This window comes from Botrytis cinerea, chromosome 11, assembly GCF_000143535.2.
Source record: "Botrytis cinerea B05.10 chromosome 11, complete sequence".
NCBI classification, from domain to species: domain Eukaryota; kingdom Fungi; phylum Ascomycota; class Leotiomycetes; order Helotiales; family Sclerotiniaceae; genus Botrytis; species Botrytis cinerea.
Window position 1 is genome coordinate 2,140,549 of NC_037320.1, and position 24,608 is coordinate 2,165,156.

Consider the following 24,608-nt stretch of genomic DNA (forward strand, 5'->3'; position numbering starts at 1 on the left):
CTGTTAAATGCATGTGATTGTTTGGGTGCACTAAGTGGGCTTATGGACACCAGTAGGTACCGTATTCTAATTTTGAACAAGAAGGTAGGATCGCATCAAGGTACGAGCCAAAAGAAGATAGGACCAGCTTGCGTTAATAACATTACCAAAGATTCCTTGATCTGATCTCATAGTCAAGCACCAGTACCTACGTATTTGAAGTCAATGTTTCGTTTGCATTGATTGCCCATTTTGAAGCTTTAGAATCACAATAGGCGCAACCCCAACAACTTGACTCTATCTACAAAGCTTACGACGTTGACGAAGAAACGGCATTTGTTAACGGGCGTTGCAGGGACTGACGCCCTGCGGTGCAGTTGTATCTTTGAGGCAAATGAAAGTCGAATGAATGCAGCCCTTGAATCCTTTCCTGAGTGCTTTCTTCAAGAGTGCTCTGCCTACACAGTGTACGCCGGTACACCATCATGTAAGCTTGCCAACAATACTAGATTCCCATCACCTTCTCCAACGAGGGGCATTGGGCACGAAGCTGATAGCTCTTTAGATATTATTAGTACCTACTACCGAAGTTCTCCTTACCTCCCGCGATCGAGAGACCGGCGCGCTTTACGCAGACCTTGCAGGATCGGAAGATTTCCTGGGCAGTCATGTCTTGCGAGTACCGGCCAACCATGCTGCGACCGCGGGAGGGAAGGATGCGCCAAATATGCGAGAGAACCGGGGGAAGGCAAAACAATATACAACAGTTAATGGGAGGACTGTCGTGATCAAAGATGCTTTTGTTTATAGCAATAAGGGTTGGTAGTGTGTCATTTCACTGAAGCTTTAATGCTAATACTCCCTACCACAGGATTTAAGACTTTGAATCAAGCCCAACTTTTATCAGATACTCTATGGTACCCAGATTCGCTCGAACCACGACAATGGCTTGTCTACTATATATCTAGACCTTTGGTTGGCATATTCGAGGAAATCAAAATCACAACTGCGATGCTAGCAACGAGGCTGCCAGATGGTAGACCGATTGTCCCAGCGAGGTCGCCCTCAATGTCTGATTCCGCTTCTATGAACGGTCTGCCTCGTAAGAAGGACATAAAGAGTTTCAGTGACCTTTTGACGAATTTCCCTATGATTGCGAAACAAATGCAACCTGGCTTGGAGGCCCTGTTTAAGGAATTCAATCAAGTATATGAAAAGCAATTACCTCCTCCGCCATCGGCTGCGAATATTCCAGACCCTGTGCCGGATGGACCCATAGCTACAGCGATGAAGAAAGCGCGGTCTAGTAGTTTCTCGACTCCAGGCCAACCGAACGGGCATGTGCAACGTTATATCGTAGATTTCTATACCGAGGACGATGAGAATGTTATGCGGGGAGCTTTGGAGACCGCAGTCACGTCTGCGATTGATCTGTTTCAAATGGTCGACAAGCAGCAACTCTCCCTTCTTGGAGCTACGACCGATCTTACGGGCCCAATTGTAGAACGTTTGATTGATCGTTATGTTACCGAGCAATTGCATGATACCATCTTATTCCCAAGGCTATGCACGATGAAACGACCCGAGGACTTAGAACTGGAATCAAAAATTAGGCAGATGGAGTTTGTGGATATTTCACAAGTTGGTATACCAATTCAGGGTGGGCATCAAGGAAAACATGAACTCACGTTACGACTTGGTCGTGCTGTTGAAGAATTTCGGAAATTGAATGGAGCAGGAAGCCCTCAACAGATGATGGATATTCTACTTGTTACATTGAAAACAGTGACGCAGCTCATTCAAATTCCAATGAGCACAGGGGGGCCTACTTCTCCCGAGAAGATAAGCTCTGTCTTGACTATCAATGCTGATACTCTCGTATCTTTACTACTGGTTGTGGTCATAAGGGCGCAGGTCAGGTATCTCCAGGCTCGTCTTTTGTACATGCGTCACTTTATATTCGTCGATGATGTGGAAAGCGGTGAGATGGGATATGCGCTAAGCACGTTTGAAGCTGTCTTATCGTATCTTGCAAGAGATTCAGGAGGTCTGCGGAAAGCTAGTCGGCGAAACCATAAATTATGGGCAGCTACGAAAAAAGGCAACTTGAAGGAGATGATGAAGATTATGGAGCCAGAACGAGAGCTTTCTTCGGACGAAGAAGAATCTGATCACGAGGAAGCCATCGTAGACGACATAATCGATGAGAACAGGCCCTGGAATACTTCGAATGGGCATGCTAGGCGGAGATCTTCTGGAGTTGCTACCCGACTTTCTCAAGCATCTACTCTTACTCACGTATTTCCTTGGCAGTACTCACATGACGGTGCAGATGAAGAGAGATTACCACCACTGCGGAGGCCCAAAACAGTCACTATGGATGTACGAAGTTTATCCAGTAACTCCGAGATGTCTTTCAGATCACGGGCTACTACGATTGACTCGACAAGTAGCGGCATCGAAGGTGATACCTCAATAGAACGATTGTCGCAAACTGAAGATTCATCTGGTGAGTCTGTTCTTATGATGGCCGTTCAGCACGAGAGACCAGAGTCACTTCAGTATCTTCTGTCGTTACAGTACTACTTCCCGCTACGGTCGGTTCTTGAAGATACGAACAATGAAGGAACAACCTTATTGAGTGCTGCTGTACAATTGGGGCATACCGAACTTATCAATATAATACTGGATTTTGTTTATCGAGCTTCATCAGAATTGGTCGTCATTGGATACCTCTCGAGGCAGGATATTAACGGCAGGAGTGTGGCTCATTTTCTATTCAACTACCCGGAGCTGATTTCAAGAGTCGGACGTTTATTGCCTTGGAGGCAGAAGGATAAAAATGGGCAGACGCCACTTTTTGCTTTATGCAGATCATACGACCATGGACACTACAGACCTATGGTGGAGGCAGCACTTGCCGCTGCCACGACTTCCCAGGGAGATAACCAACCTCTACATTTGGATGACCATGTTGACTTGAAAGGTAACACATTGTTACATATCGTCAATGATCCTCAAGTAGCATTGCAGCTTCTTTCTCATTGTGATTCTGATGTTAATGCGACGAATGAGAAAAAATTTACGCCGCTCATGGTAGCTAGCAAATATGGTCGACTGGAAATGGTTCGAGCTCTGTTTTCGGATCCAAGAGTAGACCTTTTTGCCAAGGAACTTCGCGGTTTGACAGCGGTCGAGCTTGCTAAGGATGATGACGTACGGAATAGAATTGATGATTTAATATTATTCTCAGGGCTGCCAGCTACTGATGGAAGGATCACGGCTGTAGTTAGGTCATTTTTCGTTGAGGATGCAACCATTCGATTGGTACTTAAGTCTGGGGCACCATCGGGGCCTCAGAACTTCACTGTAACCACTTGCCGACGTTCATTGTCCGATTTTGAGCACCTGGCAAAGTTACTCGCTCTTGAAAATCCAGCATCATGGTTGCCATCTATATCAGGGATGAGATCGCCTTTTCAACTCCCCTCAAGGCCTTCTAGGGCTGTCCTAAGAGATATACAGGTTCATCTCGACGCATTTTTGAAAATTCTACTAGCACACACCACCTTCTCAACACATGAAATGCTATGGGAATTCTTCCTGGTACCAGACATACAGGCAGAAATGATGGAACAGAGGTCCAAGTTGAAGGCTGAGGCAAGGGTAGAAACCGTACGGGAGGAATACCAGCCAATTGGTGATGTTCGCGATGTCGAGCAATTTGTAGATCACGCACGAGATATGGTCCGAAGTGTCAACTATTCTACCAAAAGTGTAGCGCGCAGGGCTAATATGGTTGCAACTGTTACCATGGGTATGTTTTCCATAACACATATATACAACAGAGGACTAACATTAATAGATCTTTATGATGCCTATAAGCTTTCTACTCGTGCAATTTCAACCCTTACCTTCATTCCTCATACTCATATATCAGCTCTTGAAGCCTATACCCAAACACTTGCTCCATCCTCTACATCGCCATATTCCACTTTCCATACCACAATCCTTTCTATCCATAGCACCATAATTGCCATGCTGCTATCTCTCTCTCGTCCCACATCGCTCATATCATCAATTACTACATCCAGGAAATCAATAGAACGTTCATACAATTCCCTTTCCCGATCAACTCGCTGGCCACTAGGTCTCCTAGACGAAACTCGCCAACGGTTGAACGAAGAAAAAGAAGACAAAGTCCGGAGAACAAAGGAAGAAGTCGAGGAAACGGGAAGAGAATTAAGATACACACAACAAGTTGTAGCCGCAGAACTAGCCGGTTGGCAAGATTTACACGAAAAGATGGGGCGGAAAGCTGTGAAAGATTTGGCGCAGTCAATGCTTGTCAGAGAACGTACAACACTGGAGGGGTTGAGAAGAGCAGTCAGGAGGTTAAAGGTTGGAGAGAGAAGAGTTGTGGAGGTTGCGATGGAGGAGAGTGAAGATGAAGAGGAGGGCGGGGAGGTGGTGGCTAGTGGTAGTCATGTTGAGAGTGTCACTCTGTAGTTGCTACATCGACTTGATGCAGAAACGAGAGGTATTCTTTGCATCTGCAGAGATTGACGAATTGAAATGACTGAAATGAAATGGCACATTGTGTTGTGTTTTGGTTTGGATAGAGATCGTGACCATGCCTGGCGACTGAGGCGTGGCATGAGTTGATATGATATTATACTGTATAGCATCGTGGCGTCTAGGCATAAACATAACCCCATAAGCGGGTTTAACTTATTGATTATGGTTCATTGTCAGGTTCCACGTATTAAGTTCCCAGTGATTACTGTGTTATTCTGGACTTTTATGAATTATGTATCCGTCGAGTCCGGCGACGTTTTTACATTTGGGTGTTAACATATATTCACCGTCACTTCTCAATTTAGATTCTTGATTTTTCTCGCACATATCGTCGGCCATCTCATCCGAGACTATCAATCGGACAAAAGATGTAGATCTGAAATACTACAAGGCTTTAGGTAGTTATAGTCTTATATATCATTACTCATAAATCGTTTATTGTATGTCTCATTATGATACCAATACCTCCCATAATACCATGAATGCTGACCGCCCCAACTCCTACCATTCAACCTTGATAACTGGGGAGCTAAATCATCGATTTCAACAATGAGTTTTACAACCAGTCGTCTTTAGGTAGTTATTTCCACAATATACCTAGCTGCCGTACGCCACCAGAACCGTTATTCGTATCTGAATACCATCGTGATATCATCGCTAAATTTAAATAACAGAAGCATTCAATTTGCCCACAACTTCTCTTTCCCACCAACTTCCAAAATCCAATACTAGCTTATCTTTTCGGGCTTCTTCTGCTGCGAAAACTACCGCGTGGCTTCGGATTACTTCTTCTACTATAATTAGGGGAGTTCCTGTGTCAGCATCAAACAGCAGAAAAATGGAAAAGAGTCTCAGAAAAGAAGGAAAAAACTTACAGCTGCACCCTACCCATTTTCTCTGCGCAGCTTCTACTTCCGCCCCCTCGTTCATGACACTATTTATAGCGCCCACAAACTGTCTTACTAGCCCTTCATCCCCACCTCCATGTCCACTCTTAATATCCGTGATTTTCGGCTCATAGACTTTTGTTTCTCCAGTATTAAAGTCCTCAACTGTGATAGTCGTACTATCTGCATGTATTTCTCCATCACTACCATATATATGTGAATATCTCTCACAGATCTTTTTTGTATGTGATACCATGTGGAACGAAGCTTGTTTGGCTCCGCGATTAAGGGAGGGGTTGGCGGGAAACGTGAGAGTCACGAATTGGTCATCGTTAACTGTGTTGTCGGATTCATAGACACAGCGACCGAACCAGTTTTTGCCTTCGATTTGGGGGACAGGAGTTGAGGATGTGTAGTCTTCGGATAAGACGGAGAGGATGGCGGATTCGGCGACTTCAGGACCAGAGGTACGGAGGATATCTTCGATGTCTGGGACAAGAATGTCGACAGGCCAGTTGGTGTTGGGGAGTTGGAGTCCTTTGTGTTTTGGGGATATGTATATGTCTTTGGCGGAGTATTTACATTCTGGTTCAATGGGACAGGAGAGACAATTTGTTGCGGTGCCTGCGGCTACGGGTTTGCGCGTACGAGTAAATTGTTGCACAGAGCCAGAGGATGTTATCGTTTCAGGAAGATGGGGTGGAGCGGTTGGGTCGGACGGGGGAGGAGAACAGAGGAGCCAGAGAAGGAGATCAATATCATGGCAGGATTTCGTGAGGAGAGATGGGGCAGTCGTAGATTCTTTGCGCCAGTTTCCACTATTTGGTTGTTAGCTACCATGCCTTTGAATTCAAGAGGAATCATCCATACCGAACGTAACTATGAGTAAAATGCCACCAACCCACTGGTTCAGTATGGTTAATACTCAGCACGTCCCCAATAACCCTCTCCTCCAAAAGTAGCTTCCTCAACATCATATTATGCGGACTGTACCTCAACACATGTCCAATACTGAATATTTTATCCGGTAATTTATTCCGTGGATAATCTGGCAACATTGCCCTATAAATCTCTACACAATCCTCCAATGTTGTCGCCAACGGTTTCTCACACATAATATGCAGGCCCAATGGTTTCAATCCCACAATGACCTCTTTGTGCATTTCATCTAGCACACATATAAACGCGGCATCGATCCCAGGCGGAACGGACTCCCCGCGAGCAGCGCGGGCTCGTCGATCGAGCTCATAGGAGAGGAATTCTTTCCAGTTGGAAAATGATTGTCCTTCAGACGGGGAACCAGAACCCCAAATGTAGCGCGAACCAAGGCGTTGTCGTTTATAAGGAATGGGTTCTGCGACTGCAGAGACGATGCCCGGAGTAGATTCGTGTACACAGCGGGAATACTGACTACCTCTTGATCCAGCGCCGATAACGAGGATGCGGGGTGGGTTTGAGGAGGTGGTTGTGGAGGGGTTGGTGGGAGCGGGAGCGGATGCGTGTGGTGACATATCTACGAAGTTGTAGCTGGAGGTTGGAATTGCTGTAGATTAGCTTGGGGTTTGAGGTTTATATCAAGGGATACTGGTGTGAAGGCCAAAACCTCAATTGAACTAGATATGCTCGCGAATATCTATGTGTACTTGGTTGATCGCACTCATCAACAACAGAGGCATGAGTAAATGAAATAAACTCTACTTATCCTCGATATCAGCGCGTAACCAGGCAGTACAATAACACATCCCATCCTACAAATTGTGATAGATGCTAGGCTATTGAGCTATCTAATCATGCAGGAAGGGCTCTTCAGCCCCTTGCCTGACCCCGCGATAAGAGGTGGGGAGAGTAACGTTACTGGATTCAAACCAATCATATCCGAGTAATTTCTATTGCAAAAGATGTCCGCAATTTCTTCACTTCTTCGTCTTCGTATTTTTGTTGTGCACAGCTAAGCCTGCCGCTTGAATATGCCTTGGCGTACTAGATGTCCGGACTGAGAAAATGGGGGAACAGCTGATGAGTACTTCTGAGGGAAGAATGACTACGTTACATCAGGGCGTCTTTTGTTGCATATCTGCTTAAAGTCTGACGCAATACAAGACATTCAGAATATGGATATGCCTTGTAGGTTGGACGAGAGTTCACGAATATCACATTTTGGCCATGAAACTTAAGGTTATAGATAAGATATCATTCAAAATTGAGTTTATAGCCAAACTATAAACTTTGCATGTTACTTTTAGATCGCTCTTTCCTTCGAGCAGAGTCTAGATAGAGCATAGGAAGCGACGACGCTCCACACCGGGTGACAACATAAAATCTTACCCTCTCAGGAAGGTGTATAATTTATTCTCCCATTTTCGCACGGTACGGTTCAATACCTGGACTGCCCTAGAAGGAAGGGCCCTTCAGTTATGTTCCGGTATCTCTGGCATGAGATTTTCCCTCCCTAAGCAATCACCGCTGCAAGATTTGCTCAATATCCACCAAAAAGGCCAGAATGGATCTCCCACATCTGTCACTGAGATTAGGATGAACTGATTTTGATGCGTGGGGTGCCAGTTACATATTGAGAATTTAAATTGCAACATTCTGTAGTGTCGGAGACCCTCCATCAAAAGCGACATCCACAAGCCCAGTTTGTTGTTGAAATCGATTGATAGATGCAACATCATGTATGGCAGTGGCATGGCCCGGCCCCCAATAGGAATTCGAATATTGCTCTTGTGTTCTGATTATGATATCCTCGCATAGCGAACCTCATATGTCTCGTACCATCCACTGATCCTGCGCTCAACAAGTTCCCTCATTGCTTCGTATGTCTGACATTTGTCTTTGAGATCATCACGAAAATTAATTTCCTCAAACTTGACTCTGGGTTGTCGGTTAAGTTTACAGTGCGCTCCATACTTATTGACTTTGTGGGCGGTTAGTACAACGGGAGAGGTCCAGCCGTGGGATACCGCACTTTTACTGATAGTTGCATATACAACGTTCCTATCGCCAAGCTTCTGGTTTGATTGTCTTAATGTTCCAAGGTATACACCGGGTTTGAATAATGGATCCGGCAATCCATGATCTTCACCGGGATATGGAAACGGTGGGTTCAATACACCCAGTGGTGTAGCAGGCCGCTGTTCGGTAAACACATCGTGTGCAGAATTATCGTATGATTCTTCTGGGAAATTTGTCATGGCTTCTTGCTCTGAGTCAAGTTGCTTGGGTGACAGGCATTTTGACACTCGGGCAGATAAAGGCTGAGTAGAAGGAGCGAACAACTTTGCTGAATCAATAGATGTCTCGGACGGAAAGTAAGTTGGGGGTATTTCCAGCTTAGGCGGAGCTAGAGGCTTTACTGCCTTGTGCTGAGGCGATGAAAGTCCAAAATCAACACCGGTTAGAGGTAGGAAATGAGTTTCTGGTGGAAATATACGGTCTTCATCTGATATTTCCACCACGTGGGACAATCTTTCCAGTATGTCCTCTTCTGATTTAGTCCGCTCTAGTCCTTCACGTTCCAGAGATGCCATTTTAGGAGTAATCGAGAGAGAGGAGGATGCATTGTTGTATCCGATGGTTGGAGAAAATGTTGAGAAGCGGCCCTTATATTACCGTCGATATTGAGAGCAAGATTGGGAGCTTTCTTCATTGTCTTTGTAAGCTCTAGAAGGGGGTCAAATAAAGAATATCGAAATACATTCACGCGATTTTTGAATATCGCTAACAAGTGAAGATCGAACAAAGAACTGTAAGGTTCATTACTAGAAAATTTATGTAAATCGATCGAGACTTCTCGAAAAACTTACGATTCTCCTGTTAACCTTTCAGAGGTTGTGGTAGTTGGACATTGCCATGGATGGTACCGTACAGAGTATACTTATCATGCCTGCCATGACTCTGCTTTAGATGCCATTGCGATGATGCGAAAGCTCGTAGAATATACGATCAATCACCAGATAGCTTGTATCAACGATTGTTGTACTGGTATCAAGAATATCGTGAGAGAGCAAAATTATATTGATGTCTGTAAAAAGCACCTACAATTCTGGAGCAAGTGGAGAAATCCTGCTCGTTCGCCGAAACTCGGGTTCTGGCCTCGATGTCAAGGCATTTTTAATATCACATGATCCTTACCTCGCTTCTCAGGATCTTTCAATTCTGCCTCCGAACCTCCCAACTACCTTGAGATCTCCAATTGACGCCCATTATACCTGTCAAGATGTTCACACAAACTGTCCGCGCTTCGGTATGCCATATGCTCAGCTCAAAATGTCAATATGCTAACCGCAGAAGCGCTCTCAAATCGCCCGCGTTGCGAGGCAGCAAATGATCAGCAAGAGAACTTTCATCGTTCCTACTGCTGTTCGTCGTGGTACGTTCAAAATCCTATTTGCAACTAATGTTTTACCTCCAAAACCACTGCCAACGGAACATGTGATACATACAGGAACATCCGCCAGTCAGAAGCTAATTCCGATCAATAGCGGACCTCGTCCAAGATCTTTACCTTAAGGAATTGAAGGGCTACAAAGTTCCTCAAGTCAAGGCATCCGATTCCGAAGGACAAGTTCTCAAGTTCTCCCCACCCAAGGCTCCAGCATCTCCAGAAGAAACCGATATCGCAAAGGAATTGGCAGCATATGAGGCAAGCACAGTTGAAGTAGAGGGCCAAGCTGAGGGAGGTGTTGAGACCAAGGAGGTTGATTGGTTTGAGGAGGAGCCTGAGGAGGAGGCTGCACACCACTAGATTACGAAATGATATCGGAGTGAGAACTGGAGCCGCGTGGCAGATTAAACTTGTGGATGCGATGGAAGGGCGGGGAAATGTGTACACATAGCGAGGTGGTAGAATGAAGTGCGAATTGTACAGTCATCAACCGCCTATTTTGAAAGAAGATTCGATCGACTGGATGGTCTTCTGCAGCACATGCCACTATTTCCTCTACGTTTCTGGAAGCAAATTGTCCATACTGTCCGGTCCAAGGATGAAATTTCTATCATCTGTTTACTTGGCCCCTCATTTTTAATAGTCACCCGAAATCATGAGTGTTTCACGCTAAGTGGCTAGGATTCTTCAATCACAGGGAACACTGTCATGACGAAATTCTACAAAAGACTACCTATTATACAAAACCCATCTTTGGAATCGTTATTCCGCACCATCCACAATAGAATATGCGGCCACTTCCTCGTTTGAGAAGATCCCCTGCTACTAGCTGCACGGGCCTTTGCGGGGGGTTTACTAAATATCTTCCTCTTCTTCTCCCCCTGCCCGATATTGCTCCTTCCAGCATCTCCATCTTCATTATTCTCCGAACAACAGGAAACATCGTCTCTTATATTGAAAGTCTGATCTTACATATACCATTGCTCATCATATCTTATTGCTTCCAGTTCATCTACATGACCTCCAAGTGAACTGGTTACCATCCAAATATTAGTAAAGCCTTTCACTACCTCATCCCTTAAGAAATATTCAAATTAATCTCCAACATCCACAGGAACAGTTTTCTTGACATCTCGTCCTTCCAGCTCATACACCTTTTTCTTCATACTCGTCCCATCCAACTCAAACTTTCCAGGTCCCTCCATCTCATGAAAATTGGCAGTTGTTTCTAGCTCCAATGCATTCTTATCTCCTCGCATCTTCCATAGGAACGTGAGAGGCTGTCTATTTTGATCTCGATGACGAATAACAACGCATACTATTATCAAAACAAAAAAGCCTAAGATGCCGATGACGACACCAACTATCATAGGCACGCGATTCCTTTTCATGTTGGAATTTGATGGTGTATTGCCAGGTGCTGATGGGGTATTGGTAGATGTTGCAACCAACGTTGGGTGTGTGTGCGTCGTGCTGTTAACTGTACTTGTGGCCATACCGGAAACTGATACTGAACTCGAAACATCGTCATTTCCTGATGTAGCTGTCGAAATATATTGCTCTACTGTTATTGGGCTACTACTACTGTCACCTACGACGGTACTGCTGATGCGTGTGCTCAAGGTGATATCACTAGAACCATTGGGGTACCTCGTCGTTTTATCGATACCACTACTATCCTCTCTATTGTATATTGCAACGTCGTTGACCCAAAAAGCACCTGAAAGTATCTGGTCGCCCCCACAATCGCTCAAAACTGACCATGGCGGGAAATGCACATTATTTACATCGAGTCCTGGCGGTACAGTCCATTCGTATTCTCCGGATGATAGTGGGACATTTGCTATTGTTTCCGAATCAGCCTTAACCCCAGAAGTATGAAGATGACGAACGAACAAGCTATTTCAAGAATTGAACCTCCAATACCAGATTCAGTGACCATTCGCACTAAAGTCAAATTGGTAGTTCCACTTTGACGAGAGAGCCATTTAATAGCATAGTTACGACCCGAGATCAAGATTTGCCTATCACTTGGTGTGAGGATTTTGAGCTCGATCGCATAGCTTGAGCGTACCAACAAACACAGAATCGAAACGAGAACACAAGTTACGTGAAGATATAGAATCATGTTGATTACATGTTTGACGTGTCATTTGGAAAGAAACAAACACCACTTACAACGGGGCTGTAATGAAGAGTTAAATGCGGTTGAGCATCACTCTATTATTTGTGCAACCTCCGAACCTAGCTGCTAACAGGAGATTAGGAGACTTTTAACTCGATTTAATGCCGAATTAACATATTGTCCCCATCTCAATTAAAATTATTTACATGGCTCGGTGGACCAAAGTGGCGCCCAGGATCTTCTCCACAGAGTGATTGCTGAAACGGCCCCCAAATTTATCCTATGTTGTATAACCCAACTCACAGAATAAACAGCCAACATCCTTCAACCATGCATTGAGCTGTCGCCGATTTTTTGCATGAAGGAACTCCAAACGGCGGTAGCGACCAACTTTTGTCATATTGGATAAGGCTATAGGCATCAATCTCCATGTTGTGTCGCTGGCATTAAGGAGTTTGAAACGAGTGGTAATATCGTCTATCTCGTTTTTCTTCCTTCTCATTTCTTGCTTCTGCACTCAGCCTTCGTGTTGATATCTCGATCCTGCATAGCGATTTTATATCCTGCAACTTTCATTTCCACGAGGTAGATGGTGGAGGAATAAGCAAAGTTTGCCAAGTTTACCCCTTAACAAATTTTCACCGCATGGATCTAGACTCGAGCCTTAATTGCGAATGCGTGCCTGTTTGGTGCTGATAACGATTGTCGCAGCTTATAATATATATGAGGATGACTGTCTAGTATTTTTATTTGGAGGTTGATACCATATTGACATCCTTAATTGCGCGTACCTCCATCTGCTGCCTCTTTGTTGAAGTTTCGAGGTCAACACTAGTCTTCATATCGTGCTGGAAACTAGTGACATACTAGCAATAAAGATCATCATGACACTGTTAATTACCTCCTGAAATAGCTATGTTGCACATCTACTACGTTGAAATCACAAGGCGCATTCTGAAATCTTTAAGAGCCTTGCAACTAGCTATTCAATAGCCTACGCAATAGCATAGCTCTGTGCAACTACCCTCATCGCTACCCTCGCGCTCTCCATACGACTTTGTTGCACATCTACAAATTTCTTAATATAAGACATATTCAAATAAGCCTTAATACTTACTTAATCCCTCAGTCCTCGCACTACACTAAACCAAATTCGACACCGGCAAACCCATATCCTCTCCATCAATATCCAATCACATCCCCATAAGGATTTGTTGCACATCTACATCTTTAATTTTACAAATCTCAATGCGCATCTTAAACTCTATATCGTGTGAGCAAAGTCGGCAGATGATAAAGTTTCGATTGCAAATGTTGATAGCTTTAGGGTTTCGGTACAGGAAGTCAGATCTATGATTTTACTACACTAAACGTCATGGCCTACTCATATAACTTTATTTTCTTTCTAGTATCGTCCAATCATGTGGTGAGGATTCGTGGTGTTGCATATCTGTATTCTTGATTTTACGAATGTCATTCGGATGGGGATATGGATGTGCGTGTTAGATGGCATGGTATGGATGGTGTGGGATCGAGCGGTAGAAAATAGAGTTTGGATACTTTTCCGGCAATGCTGGGTTTTAGGATTTGTTCTGTAAAGTCAAAGCTAGATTGTGGATAGCTGAATTGCGTAGGTTCATACTCGTTTGGGGGAGAGGATTTGTTGATGTGTGAAGCTTGAATGTGTCGATGCGGTGTAGTAGTCTGTCTGGCTGGCTGTAAGTTGAATACTGTACCGGCCGGTAAGCTGTTTTGGCGCACGTCTCTGCTTTGTCGAAATGTTGGGTCCGATTGGGTGTCTCCAGGTCTTGGCTGTGTATATAGTGCTATTATATGATATTGATATTGATATGTGATGTGTGATGTGTGATGTTCAAACTCATCCATAACCTATGCGATAGATACCATTGTAAGAGGAGCAATATCCTCGGGACAGTAGAGTAGTATATACAACACCTTCACATCTACCCATCAGAAGATTTCAAATTTGATGTTTTTCCCTTTCTTTTTCGCCCTGGATGTGATCTCCTCTTTGATAATCATGTAGATGATCTTTGGAATCCAATGCCTCGAATTTTCACAATGTTGTATGAGTATGATATCTAGAATCGCCCACTCACCCACTACGACCTCTTTTCTTCGTAGTCCATCTCTCCTCCCCTTTCCAATCCTCTCCAATCCTCTCTCTCTTTTTCGTCTTTTTAAACACATGCACATGCATATTCATATCTAAATTCATCGCATGAGAATACGAATAGGAATCTCATCCATTCAAACGATTTATCAAGCCGTGAACGTTTATGAAACAAGGAGGGCTGAATAGACAGAGAGGTAGATGCACATATAGATACACAAGAGCCAGGTGTTCAAAAAATAGATCTCATTACCAGGTAGATAGATAGGTAACTAAACACCCCATCTCCTTCCTTCCTTCCTTCCTTCCTTCCATCTCCCTTTCCTTCCAGCACATTCACCCACGCATGCATGCATCCATCCATCATACAAAAAAATATCCATGCTCCCTCCTAACGCCATCCAGATCCATTACTCGTACTTCGTAGTCTAGATACTAAGAAAATCAGCCATCCCAACCCCTTAACTTCATTTCATAATCCCCATTAGTAGTAGTCCTCCGCTTTCCATTCTTGCTACTTTTTGCTTGCTTGCTCGTTCGCCCAACTCACAAAATCAATCCTTTGTCAACTTTGACACTTCTCCTTCCTCCATCTACAACCTCCGACCCCCATTTTCCCTTCCATTCCCTCTCCCTCTCTCTTGCTTCCTCAAAAGCCCTCCTACAATCTTCGGGTAAAACGTCAAGTACATCTTCACTGACTCCACTTAAGCCATCCATACCAATTAAATTGCCTCCCGCACTTCCATTTGAATTTCCGCCCGCACTCAGATCCCAGCCCGCACCATCTGGACCTGGGACGCCGTAATGTGTTGATGGTGAAGACTCCATGTATGTATCTACTATCATAAGATTTCTAGAAAAGAATGGTTTGACTGGCGGGAAGAGTGTTGATGAATCTGCAGGCGGGGATTGTGGATCGTTGTCGTTTATTTGTTCCCAGCGAGCATGAGTCGGTTGCATGGTTCTAGGGTATTGCATGATATTTGTGTGGGGATCGTAGATACCGTTCAGGTTTTGACGACGAGCTGCTGAGATCGCGGAGTTGAATCGACTTTTGATATGTATTAGTGAGGGATTCAAATACATTATGGGAAATGAAATAAACATACCTAGCTTCTCGAGCATGCTCCAACATCCAATTAACATCATTAACCATAATCTTCCTCTTCTTGCCATCAATCATCTTTCCGGTTTGTTGTGGGACAGTGGGTTGGCCAGAATGATACACCGAACTTGCTCCATGCCATGCGACGTATTGATTTTTGTTGTATGCTTCTCCATCCTTAAATGCATCGTTTGGATCAGCCAAAGAACCTTCTTCAACTCCCTCTTCCCTTGCTTTTGTAACCTCATAATCGTCTGTGACTCTCTTGCCTCCAACAATAATTTGAGCGCCGAATTCGCGGAAAACTGATCTCGCCGTAACAATTCCAATAGCTCTTCCCTTGTAAGAATGTGGAATAAGTTCTCGTTCGATCATGTCCCTCTTCTCCTCCTCATCAATAATAATCTTAAACAACCTCTTGTGCTTCGCGAAGAAAAGATAACTATCTCTGAATCCTACACAACGTGCCGGTTCGGTGGATAACATATAAAGCCTCTTTCCCCTTCCGTGAACCGTAAAAGTCCTGCAACGATATTCCCGACCATCTTGTAGATAACCAAGCTTATCAACCTTTTTCTCTCCTTCCGCATCCTCAGGTAGTTCCACTTCGTCATTCACAACGTCCATCATGTTTCCCTCTTTATCAACTGGTTGTTGTGTAACATGACTAGGACCGCCTCTTCTAGCCCCTCGTCCACCACCTCTAAATCCTCTTCCTCTACCTCTTCCTCGACTTGGTGTAGGTGCTTCGGAAGTAGTTCCATCATCCAAATCCCATCCTGGAGGTTTGATCTTGGGAGGTCTACCTAGACGCTTCCTACGAATGGTAGTTTCTGGAACGGGGGTGGCTGGAACAACTTCTTCTTCTGCTTCAGATTCGATGGCTTCTTCCTCCTCTTCATTTTCATCTTCGTCATTTTCGGGAGGGGTACCGGGATCAGATGGCGGTGCATCAATTATGGAATCATCTTCGGGGTCATCGTACGTTTGTGGTGTATTTTCTGTAGGGAAGGGAGGTTAGAATCACCTGAAGGTAATAATGTTATGCGCCAGATAAATTATTGGAAGCAACTCACTCAATGCAGCAGCGGCATTTTTAGCAGCAGCTCTACCCGGTCGTCTACCCATTGTTAAGGGCTCTTTGATAATCAATTAATCGAATTTATGCTTCAATACAGGTATTCAAGAGCTTGACGTCGCGACTTGCGACGCGAATTGAAAGTCGGCCGCTTAAACAAATTGCGGGAAGCACGTGTAGAAAGAGCTAGTCTTAAAAAGGTTAGGTGCCATGTGATCAAAATCTCTCCAAGAATCGTATCCATCCATCTATCTAACCATTTTCCCGCTGCATCTGCTTACCATTCGGGGTTTCCTAGATGGCCTCGGCGAGATCTAAAATCACAAGATAGAGTGTTTCTACTACTAGGGTTCAGTCTTCACAACTATTGACAGATGACGAGAAGCATGAGATGCAGCCGACCCCTAGAATGGTTCCGGCTCAAGTCGGATAGAGCTATGAATCACCTGGACTGTGTCTCTCATCTTCGTATCTTGAGTTGACTTCTGCACCCATTCGTTTGTACTTTAAATTTCAATTTCTCTATGTTATGATCACAACAGTATCGTATATAATGGATGTACGAGTGCTGCGCATGCAATGAGGCATCTAAAACTACCTTGTGGAGGACGAACATTCTGTAAACTTTGCAGGCTGTGGTAGCTGAATGCGCAATGCGAGTTTCCATGGGAGGCTTCATATGTTCGCATCGCAGCATCGCATGGCATTGGTTTTATGGGTCACAACATGTGGATATACTAGGTAGTTTTTCAAATACTATATGATTACCAGACTGGAGGGATTTTGAAGGGGTCTTTACCGAATACCTGTCCTGAGAATTCCAAATAGAAAAGTTATCAACGCAGAAAACATTCGATCCTTCCCCGTCCCCGCCGTCGGACGACAGAAATGGAAGATTGAAGATGCTGATATGTATTGGTGGCATTGGCATATTGCAGTGTTTTCGGGTAGTATTGCAGTTTTTGGTGTAGGCCAACGGAGCTCCAACCCTGGATAGGTACATGATCTTAAGCTTGAAAGTCTTAGGTCAGCTTCTCCAGGATGCAGTTTGTGAAGTGTTGAGGAAGTAGTGGAAAGGCAAGCCAACATTCTAGATGGGAAAACCAATAATCTTCTTGTGTGGGCTGAATCTGAATGAAGTTGCTTGATTTGCTGATGAATACCGGTAGACCCAGATGTTGGGAAACGTCAATAAGTCCGATAGGAGTTTTGATTGCTTCGATTGCAATATGTATGCATTTGTAAGATCGGGTCACCTAGATAGATAGGGGTTTTGATTCGTGGCGAAATAGACGAAATACTCCGCAGGCGAAGTAGAAAGCTTCAGCTCCAAACCTTAGCAGGCAGTCGGGGCAGATCTTTGTGTACGTACAGAGTCTTTCGGGATTGTTGCAAGTGGTGATCTTTAAGTTGTAATTCTGTAACTTATTACAACTGCTTGAATTAGAAGTTGTTGCTCCATCCGATGAAGCTCCGCAGCCCGTGTCAGGATGCCGAAATATGGAGTGTGCAAGGTTCAATATGACGTATTTGTATCGAGTCAAGGAAAGGGAAAGTTTGGGGCTCTGGATCTGGTTGGAAGAGAGTGTTGTTGCCGTTTAATTGAATTGCGGTCGAGAACATTTTTCATTTATTTCGGAGGCGATGGCTTGGGGCATTGGCTTGGAAGAGTTTGTTTGGGACGAGGGAAGAGGGAGGAGGAAAAAGGGACGGCCAGTCACACTACAGATTGGGGAAGGAAATCAAAAGCAATGTTGCATGTCAAACGTCAGATTGAATATCATAGGTTCGGAATGAAAAGATTGGATGGAGGAAGGTATCCGATTTCTCGAGTGCTTCCCAACTACAACCTCCAACCTCCAAGTGTATCTGATCTATCGGATTTCGTCGTTAGTCAGTATCTCCAATATGCACGATGTACATGAGTAAGTTGAGTGGCAGATAACGAATGCGAATGCGTTCCTTATTACAAGAGCAGAGCAGAGCAGAGCAGAGCAAAGCAAAACTGTATTGTGAACGAAAGAAGACGAATGGCAACGCTGTCATCAATCAATCAATCAATCAATCAATCAATCAATCAATCATCATCATCATCATCGTCATCATCACCGACCCCATAACGACTCCACTACCTACCTGTCTTCACCTCCTTATTATACGCATTGGGCTAATTTGATTTCGAAATAACTGACTGGCACTCGTTGATATTTGATACTTGATACTCGACACTCGATATTTGCTTGCTTTTTCTATCTCTTCGTATCATATGCAATCCATCATTACATCAATATGTGAAGAGGGAGAGGGTTAATTTCACTCTTCTGTTACATTCTCTTCTTCCTTTTTCTTGTTTTGCGACATCCATATATCTATCTAGCTATCCAACTCACCATCTATATACGTATCCCACCTTTCTCCCTATTCGAAGGGTTTTATTTCATCATATACATCTATATAATACACACACTCCATACACACACATACTTTGACTGCTCTCCTTCCTCGATCTATACTTAGCCATCCCATCTGAGATCTCCCCTTACATTGTTGACATATACACATCCGGTTCTCAATCCAACGATTCGATCCCATTCCACGCATCCATTCAACCACTTCCACGAATATTCGAGCAAGTAGCTCAGCTTCGACTGCAGTGGGACAGCTGAGACTCACAACTACTTCGCCCTCATCATTCCGCTGGCCTCACCATATCCAAGAGGCGTTGCAAACACACACAATTCGGTGAACTGACACGACTTAAGATCCAGGTGGTCATCGAAACTAGGGAAATCGAGCCCAAAAGATTAAAAATACGCGAGCTACTTATTATCTCGAACTTTGCCATCCATCCCATCATCTTCGCTTTCGCCTTCGCCCTCGCCCGGACAGCCTTAGGTACAATTTAGAATTTGGCTTAAGAAATCAAGAAGAACAGACCCTGAGCCAATTCTTCCCCCCCCCTCTTTCCCAATTCTCCAAGATTTTCCCAAGAGCAAAACCTAAATTTCAATTCAATTCCGTTCAATTCAACCGTGCAATATTGGACCATAATTGGGAAGAGAATCAGGAAGAAAAAAGGATTGGAAATCATTTTCCGAGGTATTAATTGCATATCATATCATATCATATCACCTCGCACTGCGGCTCATTCCTTGATTGCTCCTTTAAAAAATCCCCATCCCAATCCCATTCCAAAATTCGATACAACCGCTACATACGGAAACGAAAGAGTCATAGGTCCCTATCCTATTCCTACCCGTCGGTCAAAACTCCTGCGGAACCCACTATCGACACACTTATGACCTAGGAACACCAGGTACTTAAAGTCTATCTCGAGTCCCAGCGAAAAGGCACCCTCAAACTTTCTCCCTTCTCTACCTTTCCACGAACCTTCGACGGATTTCCCACCTCTTCACCCACGCAACGACCAGACCGCAACGAGAGACTCTCAAACACGTCAACATAATTATACTACGGGCACCAGACAGTCCTCGCAGATCATCGCAAGACAGGAAAATGGCAGGAGCGGAACAAGACTTGCTTAGGCAAGCTACACAAGCAATGATGGCAAGGTATGATTACAAAATTTTCGATTTCGCAATTCTGCAACGTTGTCGTCATAGAATGTACACAGATGGATGCGTACAATAGAGGTATTTATACGACAGAGCTTCTTCTTTGAAGACGCACAGCAAGACACTCTGGGGGGCGGCACAAAGAATAAAGGGGAATGTGGACAAATGCTTGCTCCTGTCTTCCTTCCCGCTCTTCTATCCGTTTCTTTCACCTCCACTCTTCATTTTCATCTCAACGTCTTTGGCACATGCTGAATCACTAAACGTCAAAGTTGGCGAGGGGTATGGTTCCGGTTGTAATCGGGATTTCTTATCGAAACGGCAATCGGCGTACAGGTACAACTTTTTTTTCTCCTTGTAAAAAAAATGAATTATAAGCAAGAGGGAGAGGAAGAAAACAACAATGTCGCCAGAGACCGAAATTTAATATTGGTTGAAGAAGGCTTTCTGGTCCGGTTGCTTGCTTGTGAGAGAAGAAGCAATTGATCGTTCCTTGCAGCTTTATCTCTGCATCTCTCTTGGATTCCACAATACTTTACTCTACCTTACTCCACTTTACTTGACTCTGCAACATCTTTCACGATCGTCAACATACAATGCCTTCACTCCATGGTCTTTGGTCGCATATTAATGTTACTTTGGCTAATTTGACAAACAACAGAGATGAAGATGGTGACCATATCGATTCCGATACTCCCCGCTCTGGTGTCGCGACCCCACAGCCAGATCCTTCAGACAAGCGAACTCCTGGTATATTGCATAGCTTTTATGGACAGGTTGGTTTAGGTTCTTCCTCAAGTCAAAATTCTGCGAAACATATATCACGTACATCACAAAACCCTAACACAAGTGCCCTTGAGGGTCACTACACTTCCCCACGACAGAGATTTGAAGCAGAGGGTGCATTGTTGAAAGCCACTCCAAGTTCACTGGATGAACGCAGGATTGATGGCGGAGTAGAGAAAGAAAACTCACTGCTTCCACCACATGAACTTTTGGGTAGTTCTCAAATCTCTAAGCAACAATATCCTTATCCGACACCACCTGTTTCACATCCGTCCTCACTACATAAGGTGAAATTGAGTGATGCGAGTTTTGAAGATATTGGCAATAATGTACAGAAAACGGCAGCTCCTACAGATCGAGATTGTATTTCGGAATCAATTCCGTCACATGCAAGAAGAGCTTCGTCTATGACACCATTGTCAAACATTGTCACTCCATCAAATGTTCATGCTGCACATTTTTCAAATCCCAGCGATACCCCTTCCGAGCACAAACTTAGCACTCCTCCATTATCCCGATTGAATTCTGAATTCCACAAGTCACCGTCTTATGATCGACTCAAGAAGCTAACTTGTGATGGATTAAAGAGCATACCATCAACACCCACTCGAGCTTTGTCGAATCAAACCTCGAAGTCAGATCAAAGTGTTATGAGCACAAATTCTGAACATGTCGCACAAAATGGCAAATCCGGCGCGAGCGAGCGACCGGCTGTTACTCCTCGTACCGACAGTAGTATGGGAGGAACAGTGGTACCACCAAAGGGCAAACTTACTGTGAAGATCAATGAAGCCAGAGGATTGAGAAGGAGCGTGGATCCTTACGTTGTAGCCGTTTTCCAACGAAACGAGCTGGTATCAAAAGGACCACAGTCAGAAGAGGACGATGAGGATGATGGCAATTCACACAGCCCCGGCGGTATCCCAATTGGCGGCATTCCGATTGGTGGCATCCCGATTACGCGAAGTGGAAGTGACTCTGGTCGTTCCATGGCAATTCCTATGAAAAGTAGGCAAAGCAGCAACACTAGTTTGTCGGAATACAGAGATTTCAAGAACAAGGGTCGAAAAATGTTTACCCACCCTAAATGGGATGCTGAAGCTGTCTTGTAAGTGTATCAGCATAGATTAGCGGCTCATCTAGCTAACGATACTTAGTGATGTTGTTGGCTCAGATACACGAGTCAATATAACCATTTACGACCGAGCTCAACAAGCAGAAGAATTTTTGGGTCATGTTGATCTCCAAGCCAATCTTGTTGAGAATGTTGATGCTCCAGTTTCCGGCTGGTTTCAACTTCGTGGCAAAGATATGACATCGAATGCAGGGAATGTAGGTGAGGTTCACGTCGAGATTTCCTTCCAGCGCACAGAGAAGAGACATTATGGACCAGATGATTTCCAGATTTTGAAGCTTATCGGAAAGGGTACATTTGGCCAAGTCTACCAAGTAAGGAAGAAGGATACAAAACGAATTTACGCCATGAAAGTTCTTCAAAAGAAGGTCATTGTTCAAAAGAAAGAGGTTGCTCACACCGTTGGCGAGAGAAACATTCTAGTTCGAACAGCTACAGCCGATTCTCCATTCATTGTTGGTCTTAAGTTCTCCTTTCAGACACCGACAGATCTATATCTTGTTACAGACTATATGTCTGGAGGCGAATTGTTCTGGCATTTGCAAAAGGAGGGAAGATTTGATGAGCAACGTGCCAAATTTTACATCGCGGAACTCATCTTAGCACTTGAACATCTTCACAAACATGATATCGTCTACCGGGATTTGAAACCAGAGAACATTTTGTTGGACGCAAATGGACACATTGCTTTGTGTGACTTTGGTCTATCAAAAGCGAACCTCACAAAGAATGCCACAACTAACACATTCTGTGGTACTACCGAGTACCTTGCACCCGAAGTTCTTTTAGATGAAGCTGGATATACCAAGATGGTTGACTTCTGGTCTCTAGGAGTCTTGGTGTTCGAGATGTGTTGTGGATGGAGTCCATTCTATGCCGAGGATACACAACAAATGTATAAAAATATCGCTTTTGGTAAAGTTAGATTTCCAAGAGATACTTTGACTACCGAGGGCCGAAATTTCGTCAAAGGATTACTCAACAGAAATCCTAAACATCGTCTTGGAGCTACAGATGATGCTGAAGAGCTAAAGAGACATCCTTTCTTCCAGGACATTGATTGGGATGCTCTCACCAAGAAGCTTATCACTCCTCCTTTCAAGCCAAAGTTGAAGTCAGAGACGGATACATCCAATTTTGATCCAGAATTCACCAATGCCTTGAATGGTGCATCATCACTCAATGCACGTGCAGCTGCTCTTGCTGCAGGCATGGCAACATCAACACCACTATCCCCAGGCATGCAAGCAAACTTTAAAGGCTTTACCTTTGTTGATGAAAGCTCGATCGAAGAAAATATGAAGGATAGAATCAAAGATGAATACGAGGATCGAATGGATCAAGACAACAATGATCCAGAACGTGATTGGGAAGACCCATTTGATATTCCCGATAAATCACGCATGGATCGAATGAGTGGTGTAGTGAGGAATCACAATGAAGATGAACGAATGTTCAATGGTGATGACTTCCATTGATCCTTTGTTGGTTCCTCAATATGACCTCATCTTATGTATTTAAGGTTCTGGTGCAGACAAGTTTTTTTTTTGTGTCAGCATACATATACAATCTTCCTTTTTATTTTCCAATTCGGGTTTGATGAATGGAATAGGGTTCATGGTGTGGTGCATGCATGCTTCCATTATATCTTACTTTGTCTTTCATGGTCTTCTTTACTTGTTCGCCGATTACTTGGTGGGTTCATTACTGGAGATGATTGATCGATAAATAATCTGGGGAATCTTACCTTATATCCATTTACATACTTATGATGATACACTCCGAGTGGTAAGAGCATGGGCTTGGCGTAATTGACGGATGATTGATTGCGTGTGCTTGTCTCCGCGCTTCATTTTTTTTACATTGGGTTGGAGTTGAGTTATTTGCACTGCATAAGGCGCATGGTTTGTATCGATTTGCTTGCTTCTATATCTATAGGATGTATGAATGTGGAGATGAAGGTGGAATTGTTGGTGGTGGTATGGATGAGTGTTGTGGAGAAGAAAATAAACGCAAACCTCAAGACATATTGGGTGTGGTCCTAGCATCGACAATTGCATTCTTATTACAGACTATGAATGTCCAGGATGTGCGGTGAGAGATGGAATGATGTGTGCAGTTGGAGTGGAATCGGGGCAGGAAAGAGAAAAGGGATATAATATTGAAAGAAGCTTTTAGGCATGAGTGATTAGAGAGTGTGGATTATGATAATTGGAAGAGGAGAGAGAGATGTGAAGTATTGGAACGGAGGGAAGAGGAGTGGGAGATGAAATGAAAGAAAAGACCCGAGAACTTATTTATCTATCTATCAGATTGTATCGTATCGTTCGTCTTCATATATGTTTCTTCATTGATTTGATCTTGAGGGGTAAGGTGTGAGATTTCATATGATGTGTGATGAGAGGTATGATGTGAGACCTTGGGCATACGAGGAATTCAAGATACAACAAGACCAGAGGGATAGCTGCATGTATGTTGATTTGTAAGACAGCCTGTTGCCCTTCCTCTTCCAGGTCGAGAATAACTGGTTCGAATTATATCTCATGGTCAAAATTATATGGTAGTATCTGTCGACCTTATAGAGGATTGTTTCGAGCGACGTGATTCGAGCGACGTGAAATCAAGACGGAAAATTCGTGAGTAACCCTACCATACCGAATGATACATACTAAGTTCAAACCGTTTAAAATCCTAATGCCGTAGTCACTGCAAATATTTATGGAAACGGCAATCCATCGCACATATTCGGTTCGAGCGCAAATAGAGTCGATATCTATTTTGTGCGGTTTAGACGAGTTTCAGTACTCCTCCATCACTTGGTCACTGATTCTATATG

The 24,608-nt window shown here is 43.9% G+C and overlaps 7 protein-coding genes across 9 annotated transcripts; 3 read left to right on the forward strand and 4 right to left on the reverse strand.

Moving 5' to 3' along the window:
- Nucleotides 1-197: 197 nt before the first annotated feature.
- Nucleotides 198-4,696, forward strand: BCIN_11g06050 (hypothetical protein). The gene is made up of 4 exons (XM_024696109.1): nucleotides 198-466; nucleotides 545-797; nucleotides 851-3,796; nucleotides 3,845-4,696. Exons 1-4 carry the CDS (start codon nucleotides 389-391, stop codon nucleotides 4,486-4,488), a joined length of 3,921 nt encoding a protein of 1,306 aa, XP_024551913.1. The 5' UTR covers nucleotides 198-388; the 3' UTR covers nucleotides 4,489-4,696.
- Nucleotides 4,697-4,934: 238 nt separating this feature from the next.
- BCIN_11g06060 (hypothetical protein) lies at nucleotides 4,935-7,229 on the reverse strand. Its single transcript, XM_024696110.1, has 3 exons — nucleotides 6,315-7,229; nucleotides 5,433-6,262; nucleotides 4,935-5,351 (listed from the first exon to the last, which is right to left on the reverse strand). Exons 1-3 carry the CDS (start codon nucleotides 6,953-6,955, stop codon nucleotides 5,221-5,223), a joined length of 1,602 nt encoding a protein of 533 aa, XP_024551914.1. The 5' UTR covers nucleotides 6,956-7,229; the 3' UTR covers nucleotides 4,935-5,220.
- A 521-nt stretch (nucleotides 7,230-7,750) lies between these two features.
- BCIN_11g06070 (hypothetical protein) lies at nucleotides 7,751-9,090 on the reverse strand. The gene has a single exon (XM_024696111.1). It carries the CDS (start codon nucleotides 8,972-8,974, stop codon nucleotides 8,180-8,182), a length of 795 nt encoding a protein of 264 aa, XP_024551915.1. The 5' UTR covers nucleotides 8,975-9,090; the 3' UTR covers nucleotides 7,751-8,179.
- Nucleotides 9,091-9,589: 499 nt separating this feature from the next.
- Nucleotides 9,590-10,628, forward strand: BCIN_11g06080 (hypothetical protein). The gene is made up of 3 exons (XM_001546586.2): nucleotides 9,590-9,690; nucleotides 9,738-9,816; nucleotides 9,929-10,628. Exons 1-3 carry the CDS (start codon nucleotides 9,664-9,666, stop codon nucleotides 10,189-10,191), a joined length of 369 nt encoding a protein of 122 aa, XP_001546636.1. The 5' UTR covers nucleotides 9,590-9,663; the 3' UTR covers nucleotides 10,192-10,628.
- A 147-nt stretch (nucleotides 10,629-10,775) lies between these two features.
- On the reverse strand, nucleotides 10,776-13,302 carry BCIN_11g06090 (hypothetical protein). Its single transcript, XM_001546587.2, has 2 exons — nucleotides 11,728-13,302; nucleotides 10,776-11,674 (listed from the first exon to the last, which is right to left on the reverse strand). Exons 1-2 carry the CDS (start codon nucleotides 11,957-11,959, stop codon nucleotides 10,926-10,928), a joined length of 981 nt encoding a protein of 326 aa, XP_001546637.1. The 5' UTR covers nucleotides 11,960-13,302; the 3' UTR covers nucleotides 10,776-10,925.
- A 1,017-nt stretch (nucleotides 13,303-14,319) lies between these two features.
- Nucleotides 14,320-16,382, reverse strand: Bcnpl6. Its single transcript, XM_024696112.1, has 3 exons — nucleotides 16,275-16,382; nucleotides 15,203-16,199; nucleotides 14,320-15,144 (listed from the first exon to the last, which is right to left on the reverse strand). Exons 1-3 carry the CDS (start codon nucleotides 16,324-16,326, stop codon nucleotides 14,637-14,639), a joined length of 1,557 nt encoding a protein of 518 aa, XP_024551916.1. The 5' UTR covers nucleotides 16,327-16,382; the 3' UTR covers nucleotides 14,320-14,636.
- Nucleotides 16,383-18,569: 2,187 nt separating this feature from the next.
- Nucleotides 18,570-24,051, forward strand: BPK2. 3 transcript variants are annotated; one of them, XM_024696113.1, is made up of 4 exons: nucleotides 18,570-19,848; nucleotides 20,513-20,627; nucleotides 21,225-21,745; nucleotides 21,795-24,051. In XM_024696113.1, the coding sequence occupies exons 1-4, from the start codon at nucleotides 19,793-19,795 to the stop codon at nucleotides 23,248-23,250; spliced, it is 2,148 nt and encodes a 715-aa protein (XP_024551917.1). In that variant the 5' UTR covers nucleotides 18,570-19,792; the 3' UTR covers nucleotides 23,251-24,051. The 3 variants fall into 3 exon arrangements, with proteins under 3 accessions (XP_024551917.1, XP_024551918.1, XP_024551919.1); XM_024696115.1 differs by having other exon boundaries at nucleotides 20,513-21,745; XM_024696114.1 differs by lacking the exon at nucleotides 18,570-19,848 and having other exon boundaries at nucleotides 20,301-20,627.
- The last annotated feature ends 557 nt before the right edge of the window (nucleotides 24,052-24,608 follow it).